Below are 12,289 nucleotides of genomic sequence, written 5' to 3' on the forward strand. Positions count from 1 at the left end.
ATTGTTATTTTGGCACATTTGATTAATATTTGAACATAAATTAAACAGTTTTAAAAAGTTACATTCAAAAAAGTTAAAGCCAAAAGTGCCCTTAATTGAAGAATCACTCATATTTTCTCTCAGGTCAGCTCAGGAAGAGGCTGAGAAGAAGGAACCCGTCTCTGTGACGACCTCCAATTCTGTAACCACAACAGGCGAGCCAGAGACCAAACAGAGACGCAAGTGAGTGTGAGATGATGTAGCAGAGTGTGTATCCACGTGAGTTTTATAAGGATGACTTAAAATTTCCTTGAAACATAGTGCCAATAAACCTTAGAAAAAAACAGGTCATACCAGCTCTAAAGTCAACATGAACTCCGAATTCACCCTATTTACAGTCATAATACATTTTCCCAGTCTTATCGTGACAAATTATTTCGATGTCTTTTCTCAAAAGATTGCGACTTTCTTTTTTCGGCTAACATCACCAAACCCTTTTATTTTTCAGACCACCTCCAACCCCCTGTCATATGGAGACCACTTCATGATCAAATTGATAAAAATCAAGTCCCATTGGTTTATATCTGGTCTAAGGTGGTCTACCTGCGTTAGCGAGTTTGACCAAGATGCTCTACTCTGCCCTACAAAGGCAAAACGCCGTAACATCATGTTTGGTCAAAAATGAGTTAATGTCATTTTTGGGGTATTCAAGACCTCCTTTATCATGTGAATAAATATCGTGAGTCAATTTGATTGTTTTAACGAGAAATGAAAGGGCTATGACAACCGTAACATCCAAAACCATATGAGAAACCACAGCAGAACGTCGTAACAGTTGTTACGGCTCTTAGCCTTTGTTCCGGCACGCTGAATTTGAGTTTAAGGTGTTCTGACTTTGTTTCGCCGGGCACCAAGAGAGATGTTACGGTGCCGCTGTGATGTTACCGTACTCTGGCTTTGTCATACTGTCAAAGATTACCGCTCTTTTATTGTCACCGAACCGCGTAACATACACACGACACAACTTTGATAAAGTGTAGACTGCCGACTGCTTGTTTGTATTATTACTCTGTGATAGCGATGTGATAGGGCGATGGTTCAGATCTGTCAATGTCAGTGACAGCCCGGAGCTTGCTAATTTTAATCGGTGTCACGTAAATTAGCGCTAACGTTGACGCTGACACTCGCCTCACATCAGATGCTGAAAACCAAATATTAAATACAGAGGCATCCTACCTTTCCATGCAATCCGATATAATCCATAGAAGATATAATCCATAGAAATGCACGTCATCTGCTGTATCCACAACAATCCATACGTGTTTGAGCCATATTTCCTTCTTGCAGGTGTTCACGTCAGATTTTACAGCTGGTTATACGCTAACGTCCGTACAAAGTAGGCTAACCTAAATAGTAAAAGTAATTCCAACTTTTTTTCGGTATACTCTGTCTATATTATCTCAGAATTAAAAGTAGTAATCCAAGTCAAGTTCGTTGACTGAGCATCTTGAGCAATTTGGACTTCAAAGTTTAACCCTTTAACTGTCACCCCTCCCCCTTTTTTCGCATAGACATGAAAATCACTATCCAAACTTAAATGGTTGTATTTCAAGAATGCTTTGTCATATACCTATTGACAAGTTGTGTTCCAAATTTTAGGTTGATATCTCAAAAAATTAGCTTTCAGTCAGATTTTATTTAGGCGCAGTAAAAAACTTGGAATGAGCAGTCTCTAATCTCTAATGTATTGGTCTAATGTTTAATTAATTATTACTCTATATCTTGCATTTAAATACATATACCTTTGTCCATCCATCCATCCATCTTCAACCGCTTATCCGAAGTCGGGTCGCGGGGGCAGCTGCTCCAGCAGGGGGCCCCAAACTTCCCTATCCCGAGCCACATTAACCAGCTCTGACTGGGCGACCCCGAGGCGTTCCCAGGCCAGTGTGGAGATGTAATCTCTCCACCTAGTCCTGGGTCTTCCCCGAGGCCTCCTCCCAGCTGGACGTGCCTGAAACACCTCCCTAGGGAGGCGGCCAGGGGGCATCCTTACCAGATGCCCAAACCACCTCAACTGACTCCTTTCAACGCAAAGGAGCAGCGGCTCTACTCCGAGCTCCTCACGGATGACTGAGCTCCTCACCCTATCTCTAAGGGAGAAGCCCGCCACCCTTCTGAGGAAGCCCATTTCGGCCGCTTGTACTCGCGACCTAGTTCTTTCGGTCATGACCCAACCTTCATGACCATAGGTGAGGTAGGAACAAAAATTGACCGGTAGATCGAGAGCTTTGCCTTTCGGCTCAGCTCTCTTTTCGTGACAACGGTGCGATAGAGCGAGTGCAATACCGCCCCTGCTGCCCCGATTCTCCGGCCAACCTCCCGCTCCATTGTCCCCTCACTCGTGAACAAGACCCCGAGGTACTTGAACTCCTTCACTTGGGGCAAAACCTCATTCCCTACCTGGAGTACGCACTCCATCGGTTTCCTGCTGAATATACCTTTGTATTCAATTATAATTAAATTATCTTTATTGTGAAAATATTTATTGTATTTATTCATACTGTACATACTGTACTTATCTGTTATACTGTTTAACTGTGTTAGTGTTGCCGCACTATCCTGATCATTATAGCACTAAATAGGAACAACCAAAGGTCTTCTATATAATTTAAAACAAATACCATGATGACTAGACCTTGGTTAGGTGTTCTTATAATGGATGTAAGTATGGTGAACAGCAAGTAAATATTGATTATATGTCAGTTACGGCCTTTTGCCTTTGCATGACTCCTGATTTTTGGCACATGATACAAAGGCAGAGTACATTAACTGCCAAACAAGGGTCAAAGGTCAATTTTGAGCTCAAGATTTTTTGCATACAAACATTTCTTCTGTATAGCAACTAGTTGTGAAATTTTGGGAGTCCTACCTATAATACTTTTGTCTGGACAAAACAGAAACTTTAAAGTCATTTTTCTCAGTTTCACACTCTAGTGAGTTGAGGTCTTTTGCTTTTGCAGGGCAGTACTAGTTTGTCCACTAGCCCATAGTCCAGATAAACTCTCTAGACCAGCTTGGACCAGCTAGAAACCATCTTATACCAGCTACCAACCACATGGTTTTCACTGTGTCTGCATTTATTTCTGTGTATTTAGGTCCTATCTGACTCCGGTGCGTGATGAGGAGGCGGAGGCTCAGAGAAAGGCCCGGTCCCGACATGCCCGCCAGTCCAGGCGGTCCACACAGGTCAGCTCAACCTTTTGACCTTTAGTTTCATGTAGCCAGATTTGTATCTATCAGCATATAAAGTCTGGTCCACATGCAGCCTAGTTTTTCTATATATGCATCTTTGTGTCGTCTGCGCAGTATTTGAGTATGCCCATCCAGTCTACATGTGTTTTGTGGATCTGGAGAAGGCGTATAACCGGGTCCCCCAGGAGATACTGTGGGAGGTGCTGCGGGAGTACGGGGTGCGGGGGTCCCTTCTTGGGGCGATCCAATCCCTGTACGTCCAAAGCGAGAGCTGTGTCCTCGGCACGAAGTTGAGTTTGTTCCATGTGGGGGTTAGTCTCCGCCAGGGCTGCGCTTTGTCACCAATCCTGTTTGTGATATTCATGCACTTGGCCAACGCATTGCAAACGTGCTGTTTGGTTGCACATGCTTAACGTGTGTTCTTGCATTACTGTGGCGGTAACAAACCTCTGTACTCAAGGGGGCGATAGAGTTACCTTAAAGTCTGTGCTATTTTACTGGATGCATTATTATTCAAGATTTAGGCTGACTTACTCGGCAATATTCTCTCAAATCGCCATAGCAGCGGACAGCTCACATTAATGTCCACTATTGCGCCCCTTGTGGAAACATTGAGAATGCAACGTGTACTAATGCTGAGAAATGTGGTCCGATGCATTTTGGAACACAACAATGCACAAAATCGAGCTTGCGTTACCAGAAGCATCCGTGTTCACATACTTGCATAGTGTTTTTTGCCCTAAAGTTCTGCTTGTAAATATTTAGTTTACCTGATGTGCAAAGCTTCTCAAACAAAACTTATGAATATTCTTCAAATTTGTAACGCCATTAACCTTAAAAATATAAGTAAATGTAGTTATTGAGCGATCCATGGGCGGTCTGTCTTTAACCCCTAACACTGACCTTTACACAGGGAAAAACATTTGTGTAAAATGTTTTGTTTTTAGCCCAGACACTCACACAGTGCGACTGTTGCATTTGCTCTTCAGGGTGTCACTCTCACAGACCTGCAGGAAGCAGAGAAGACAATGACGGAAAACAAGGGAAAAGAGAAGAAAGAGGATGAGGAAAAAGAAGGGAAGCAAAAGAAGGGAGAGGAAGGGGTGAGAAAGGTTGAGTTTAATCCAAATATCTGTGTTTGCTCTGCTATTTGGCTGTGGTTTTGTAATTAGAAATATTGTTTAAAGGTGATGTATGGATGTTTAAGGATGTTTGAGGTGTAGTTCACCCAAAAATGAAAATTATGTCATTATGTTCATGTTATTCCAAACCCAGTGGAACAAAAAGGAGACGTTTTAAAGAGTATCCTCGATTGCTGTCTTCCATACAATACAGAAACAAATGGTGACCAAGGGCTGTGAAGCTCTAAAAAGCACCGTAAAGCATCATACAAGTAGTCCACGCTACTCTTGCACTATAATAGCTTTGTTTGCGGAACAGACTGAAATTGAAGTTGTTACTCGCTGAAAATGTTCGGTTGAAAATCTGCTTGACAGCCGTGGTCATCATTCACTTTTTCATTTATGGCAAGCCTAATTGACTTTTGGTGGTGGTGTAGTGGTCTAATGCACCTAACTGGTAATCAGAAGGTTGTAGGTTCGATCCCCACAGCCACCACCATTGTGTCCTTGAGTAAGACACTTATCTCCAGGTTGCTCCGGGGGGATTGTCCCTGTAATAAGGGCACTGTAAGTCGCTTTGGATAAAAGCATCTGCCAAATGCATAAATGTAAACGTAAATGGAAATGTTAATTCTTAATATCAAACATGAAGTCATTAATCACAGAAATACACATTCTTGATGCCAAAAAATGCGAAATGCTGATTGCATTTGTCCAGTGATCTGTCAATCTCTCCTATTCAATATGTAATTACAGATATCCATAATTCATTTCTTACTAGTTGAAATTCTAGTTTCACATATCAGCTTTGCACTTCATCTTTAATATCAATAATTACATTGTTCCTAGTGCAAATATTCATTCCTGATATCAACAGTTGAAAATGATTATCTTTGATGTCTGTAAATGTATTTGAACTTATTTGATTTGGTCTTTCAAATATCTAGAAATGGATTTCGCATATCTAGAAATTGGACCGTAATTAAACGCATCTTAAAAGGCTCTCTTACTACTAACAGTCACTTTACAGATATGTGAAACTAACCAAAATCAAAAAGTATCATTTTTACTAGTTACAGTGTAATTATTATTGATATACAAAAACAAATAAATAAATCATTTTTACTTGTAGGAATTAGATTTCTGATATTTGAAATTGGAATTTAGAATGTTTCTTTGTTTAATCAGGCAAGTTACTTTAGAACAGAATTCTTTTTTTTAAATAACAGCCTGGCAAAGCAAGAATTTGCATTTTAACTGGCTGAAAATGTGATTATCTATAATTCATATCCTGCATGTGATTTGAAAGAATATTCAAAGTTTATTCAAGTTTAGCTCAATCGACAGCTTTTGTGTCATAATGATGATTACCACAAATGTATTATGTCTAGTCCCTTGTTTTCTTAAAAATAAAAATAAATAAATAAATAAAAAGCAACAACTGTGTGAAATGTGAAGTGAATGTGGCCCATTTCTGAATGTTAAAATACTCACTGTTTCAAAAGTACAGCCACAAGACGTAAACAATGTGCGTGTAAACATGATTTTAGAGTGATAAAAGCACTTGCTAACCTTTTCTGTGTTAAGTTATGGCCAATTTTAATTTTAATGTACTGTCAACAAACCTTAAAATGGCTGTAAAGATGAAGATTTAAACAAAACGGCTCAAATAATAATCAAAGCTCAAATTAGTTTTAACTGAAGAATTTTTTTTAACCTTTTAAAACCCTCTAAAAATTGGCCCCATTCACTTCCATTGCAAGCACTAGAATCTCAATTGTCATTTTTTTTTTTTAAGGAAAGGATGGATGAGTCTAAATACATTTTTGTGGTAATCGACATTATGCCACAAATGACAACTGAGCTTAACTTGTATTTAACCCGGAATATTCCTTTTAAAGTCGATTTAGCTTGCTGTGTTCCCTAACGTCTACGTTTTCCAAGATATGTGGTAATGGAGAGCATTTTCTGCGGAGGAAAATGTAGATGAGGGACACAAACATTGCAAAATGAATGCGTTTTTTAAACAAAGACATAGTGTAAATGTGGCCATTGAAAATGTACGGCTCCGCAAATGATGTTTTGCTGTGACTGAACGGAGTTTATTTGTTTTCTATCATACTAACTGTTGTACTTTATCTACCGTAAACGTAGGTGTTTAAATGTGTGTTTATGTGTGCAGGAGGTGAGCTGGCGGTCTCGAATCGCTAACCTGCAGAAGTCTGATTTATTGGGTCTCACTCACCCGCCTGGTGCTCCACGTCCTGACAGACAGGGTGACCTTTCACCTTCGACCCTTCGTATTTCATAATACAACCTGATGTTTCGTTATCTCTCATTTTCTTTACTCTGTCTGTTTTTGTCTGTTTGTGTGTTAGACGTGGACAGCGCTATTGCAGACATTGAGGAGCGGGTGAGGGAGCGCAGGCGGGCCAGAGCTCACAGGAGAGGAAGAACAGGAGAGGTGAGGACGAGGACGACACATGACTAAAGAAGGAGCTCGGAAATGACATCCAGTGATTGATCTTTGACTTCTCTGTATTTTCAGAGTGACGACAATGAGCCCAGTGGAGAGGATGAGAGTATTGGTGGGCGGGACCCACAGGTCTGGCCAATCAGCATGCTCTTTATAATTGATTGACAGATTAAACAAAGCTATCATGTTTTTCTCAAAGTCTTGTCAGGCTGAATGAATTGATGTTAAAGGGGTCATATTTTCACTTTTATAGCATTTTATAAAATTTTTTGATTTGTGAGGTTTTTTAAACCAGTTGATTTTATTTATTTATTATTTTAATTGTGGGGAAGTTTTGATTTCTAATTACGTTTACATCACCAGTGGTGGACCAGCCATTTGTCCATGATATATGACCCCTTTAAAGTTAATTTGTGTTTATGTTTATGGTTTCTCACTGACTTGTGAACTATTTTGCGTCTCCCTCATGCAGACAGACAGACACATGAGCAGCAGGTACAAGTCTGACCTTTGACCTTTCACTTTGCTTTGTGAAAGTAGTGTCTGCCCTTCTCACTCCATCTTTCTTTCTTTCCTTCAGGTCTGATCCAGTATTGAATGACAGCATTCTCACAAGAGGATCTGAGTCCAGGGACTTTAAAAAGGTGTGGAGGATGTTCATCGTTCAAATATTCCTTAAACTTCACCCAAACAATTAAGAATTGTGTTATTATTTACTCACTTTTATGTCGTTCCAACCCTATCATTTTTTTCTTCTTTTTTTTTTCTTCTTCCATGCAAAACAAAAGGAGATGTTATGCAGAATGTCAGAGCTGCTCATTTACTTTTTATTCTGTTGGGTGAACCACATCTCTAATCCTTTTACGAGGGGATGTGTGTGTGTGTAATACGTCTGTATTTATGTTTCAGTTGTTCGAGGAGGTCTCCAGGGAAAACCGTCGTCTGCAGTCACAGTTATCAGATACACAGAGAACTATTTCACTGACACGGCTGGAGCTGGAAAAGGCTACACAGGTGGAAACACACATGCACATCTCTGCTGTATGTATAATTGTGTGTTGCATTGTAGTGAGTGAATCTCACAAAACCTGTCAAGAAAACTGTATGTCTGGGTCATATATTTCATTTCATGGTGATTTTTTCTTGGTTGTTGGCAGAGAGGATGTTCCAAACTTCTTTCTTCAAAAGTTCTTCTGTCTATTTCGGCTTTCTCAAGTTTCTTCTTGTAATCTCAGACATGATGTTTAGTGGGGGGCTCTGTGGGGGCATTGACATCTGTTGCAGGGCTCCCTGTTCTTCTATTCTGTTTGTAAAATAAATATTTGGGAGTCTAACATTTATATTTCTTATTGACACACTAAAGCTAAAAATATAAATAACCATCTTAAGACAAATGTTTTTGTGAAGCATCTTATGCGCCTAAGACTTTGGCACAGTACTGTGTATGTATGTGTGTGTGTATATATATATATATATATATATATATATATATACACTCACCTAAAGGATTATTAGGAACACCTGTTCAATTTCTCATTAATGCAATTATCTAATCAACCAATCACATGGCAGTTGCTTCAATGCATTTAGGGGTGTGGCCCTGGTCAAGACAATCTCCTGAACTCCAAACTGAATGTCAGAATGGGAAAGAAAGGAGATTTAAGCAATTTTGAGCGTGGCATGGTTGTTGGTGCCAGACGGGCCGGTCTGAGTATTTCACAATCTGCTCAGTTACTGGGATTTTCACACACAACCATTTCTAGGGTTTACAAAGAATGGTGTGAAAAGGGAAAAACATCCAGTATCGCGGCAGTCCTGTGGGCTGAAAATGCCTTGTTGATGCTAGAGGTCAGAGGAGAATGGGCCGACTGATTCAAGCTGATAGAAGAGCAACTTTGCCTGAAATAACCACTCGTTACAACCGAGGTATGCAGCAAAGCATTTGTGAAGCCACAACACGCTCAACCTTGAGGCGGATGGGCTACAACAGCAGAAGACCCCACCGGGTACCACTCATCTCCACTACAAATAGGAAAAAGAGGCTACAATTTGCAAGAGCTCACCAAAATTGGACAGTTGAAGACTGGAAAAATGTTGCCTGGTCTGATGAGTCTCGATTTCTGTTGAGACATTCAGATGGTAGAGTCAGAATTTGGCGTAAACAGAATGAGAACATGGATCCATCATGCCTTGTTACCACTGTGCAGGCTGGTGGTGGTGGTGTAATGGTGTGGGGGATGTTTTCTTGGCACACTTTAGGCCCCTTAGTGCCAACTGGGCATCGTTTAAATGCCACGGCCTACCTGAGCATTGTTTCTGACCATGTCCATCCCTTTATGTCCACCATGTACCCATCCTCTGATGGCTACTTCCAGCAGGATAATGCACCATGTCACAAAGCTTGAATCATTTCAAATTGGTTTCTTGAACATGACAATGAGTTCACTGTACTAAAATGGCCCCCACAGTCACCAGATCTCAACCCAATAGAGCATCTTTGGGATGTGGTGGAACGGGAGCTTCGTGCCCTGGATGTGCATCCCACAAATCTCCATCAACTGCAAGATGCTATCCTATCAATATGGGCCAACATTTCTAAAGAATGCTTTCAGCACCTTGTTGAATCAATGCCACGTAGAATTAAGGCAGTTCTGAAGGCGAAAGGGGGTCAAACACAGTATTAGTATGGTGTTCCTAATAATCCTTTAGGTGAGTGTATATATACACATTTTGATTTTGGGGTGAAGTACGATGTGGACATTTCTTAGTGGGATTCACTCAAGTACTGTGAGAAACTTACAGTAAATGTGTGTTACAGAGGCAGGAAAGGTTCACGGACTGCACAGCTTTGTTGGAAATGGAAAAGAAGGTGAGTTTACTTGAAAATATGATATTTTGTGAGAGGAAAACAAAAAGCATTTTCTTGGATGGATGCATGTTTTGTGACTGCAGTTTCAGTCTTATGATGTCACTTCACACGGGTAATACTATAAAGCCGTCACTCTTTCTTTCTGGCTCAATCTTTCTCTCAGGAAAGAAAAATGTTGGAGAGGCGTGCTGCTGAATTGGAAGAGGAGTTGAAGGTGAGAACGAAATTAAGTAAATGATCATCGTATGCCTGTTTTGATTGGCTATTTGAGTTGACTCTGGATGCTGATATGCTCTTTCATTCACTTCTTGATGCTGATTGGCTCAGAGGTAGTTTGTGGAGTGATCAATGTACTTCCATTCTCTGACTGTGGTGAAATCTGCACTTAATATAGTTGCTGAGAGCAATACAGCCATAAATTACTGTAAACACAAGTAAAACCTGTTTAACAAGAGGCATATGGCTCACAATGTGCCCCAACCTGCACATATAAGTTATAAATACAGTTCTTACATGTTAATTTGAGTTTCAGTTTGGGTTGTGAATTAAGCATGATAACATTTTGCATGATTTTCTGTTTCAGTATGCAAATGCAGTTCCAATATAGAAACACTATATTAAGGTCACGTTAATGCAAATCCATTTTCATTTGAAAAACATTTCCTTGCGTTGTAATGGAGAGCATTTTCTGTGGAGGAAACACTGTTTTAGTGTGGATTAGAGACATAAATGTAGCAAAATTAATGCATTTTCGAATGAAATTGTCTTACGTCCACATTAATCCGTTTTCGCTTTAAAGCTCCATTTTCGGGGCCTAGGTAGCTCGGCGAGCAAAGACGCTGACTACCATACCTGGAGTCGCGAGTTTGAATCCAGGGCGTGCTGAGTGACTCCGGCCAGGTCTCTTAAGTAACCAAATTGGCCCGGTTGCAAGGGTGGGTTGAGTCACATGGGGTAACCTCCTCATGGTCGCTATAATGTGGTTCGTTCTCGGTGGGGCGCGTGATGAGTTGTGCGTGGATGCCGCGGAGAATAGTGTGAAGCCTCCACACTCGCTACGTCCCCGCGGTAACGCTCTGATAAAATGCACGGTTTGACGGTATCAGACGTGGAGGCAACTGAGATTCGCCCTCCACCACCCGGATTGAGGTGAGTCACAACGCCACCACGAGGACTTAGAGCGCATTGGGAATTGGGCATTACAAATTGGGGAGGAAAATAAAAAAACAAACAAAAAACTCAGTTTTAAGTTTCCTAAAGCCCTGAAACGATTAGTCAACGTTATCGACAAATTGTTGACAAAAATGTTTGTTGATGAATAGTCCTTTGATTTCATTTAATGTAACATGAGCTCACTTTAATGATGATGCGTGAGAGCAGCACTGCAGCTCGTGCCTGACTGAGGAGAGGAAGAATAACACCGGTCACAGTCCAGATGCACTAAACTTTCCAAACAGCTTCAGGTGATGTGAGGAGGGAATTATAATGCCAAAATACAGAAGCACTCTCATTGTGGGATAAGTAAAGCTGGAGCTGATACTCCGCTGAAGCAAAAGTTGTGTGTCGAGAGTCTTTAAAGGAAACCCGACATTACATCTTAAATGCAGTTATATTTAATGCGTTATATCTCTATTAAAGTTCAAATAATATGGAAGCAGATCATGTAAATAACTACAAACTCCAAAACTGCCATTTTTCTGTGCGGTCAGGGCAGTGTTGCATGAATGTCCCGTTCTAAGGGGGAGAGATTGAAACTGCAGTCGGCTGATGCACACTCTGTCACGGGACGCTCGTCCCTCGAGCGCGCACGCTTGCTGCAGCTAGATTATAACGTGATGACTCGCGACTTATTGAATCATAATATAGGTGTCACTGTGCATTTATTATCGTGAAGAAAATTGCCAATAAGCAGCTTTATTAATAAGAGAGTCTTTTTATTTTTTTTGGTCTTTGACTCATTATACACCACAACAAAATACGTTTTTTATTTGTTTTTGTTTTGGATTGTTTCCCATATAAATATCAAAAACTCCTTTAAAACAATGTAGATTTACTTTAGCAGCTACACTGCAGAAGTTAAAATTGTTATCTGAGAATGTTGAATATAATATTAAAAATACAAATATTTTTAAATATCTAAAAATTGTTTAAAAAAGATGCATTCAGCTGAGAAGAAGCATATCATTTATTTAGACTTGCTACTAAAGAATAGATCTTGAATAGAAGTATTTTTTGTCTGACCAAGTGAAACTAGTTTCTTGTTTTAAGGATATTGGGACGTTTTTCAATGTAAAACATTTAGCAGTAAATTTCTTTACTGTATTAAACTCATAAAAAATATTTTTTCCCCTTTAAGTCAGTGAATGTCATTGAGATATTTTTAAAAGATGATTTTTTTTTCCTCTTTTTTTGTTAGTAAGCATGTTTAATACAAACTTTTAAGTTAGGCACAAGCTGAATAATCGGTTAAGACCTAATGATTAATCGTTGCAATAATCCCTGAATAGTCGAATAATCGTTCGATTAATCGATTATCAAAATATTTGTTAGTTGCAGCCCTAGTTTAAGGTCATTGTTTTCAAAAGCATG

The 12,289-nt window shown here is 39.9% G+C and overlaps 1 protein-coding gene across 1 annotated transcript in view; it reads left to right on the forward strand.

The window, feature by feature from the left end:
- LOC127640622 (protein phosphatase 1 regulatory subunit 12A-like) overlaps nt 1-12,289 on the forward strand; it is a 37,594-nt gene that overhangs the window by 23,769 nt on the left and 1,536 nt on the right. Inside the window, exons 13-23 of the mRNA XM_052123281.1 lie at nt 124-222; nt 3,138-3,228; nt 4,224-4,337; nt 6,538-6,631; nt 6,734-6,819; nt 6,904-6,960; nt 7,304-7,326; nt 7,412-7,475; nt 7,741-7,845; nt 9,650-9,700; nt 9,864-9,914. Coding sequence (XP_051979241.1) covers nt 124-222; nt 3,138-3,228; nt 4,224-4,337; nt 6,538-6,631; nt 6,734-6,819; nt 6,904-6,960; nt 7,304-7,326; nt 7,412-7,475; nt 7,741-7,845; nt 9,650-9,700; nt 9,864-9,914 — 835 coding nt within the window. The remainder of the gene's footprint in view (nt 1-123; nt 223-3,137; nt 3,229-4,223; nt 4,338-6,537; nt 6,632-6,733; nt 6,820-6,903; nt 6,961-7,303; nt 7,327-7,411; nt 7,476-7,740; nt 7,846-9,649; nt 9,701-9,863; nt 9,915-12,289) is intronic.

Source organism: Xyrauchen texanus, chromosome 49 (assembly GCF_025860055.1).
Source record: "Xyrauchen texanus isolate HMW12.3.18 chromosome 49, RBS_HiC_50CHRs, whole genome shotgun sequence".
NCBI lineage: Eukaryota > Metazoa > Chordata > Actinopteri > Cypriniformes > Catostomidae > Xyrauchen > Xyrauchen texanus.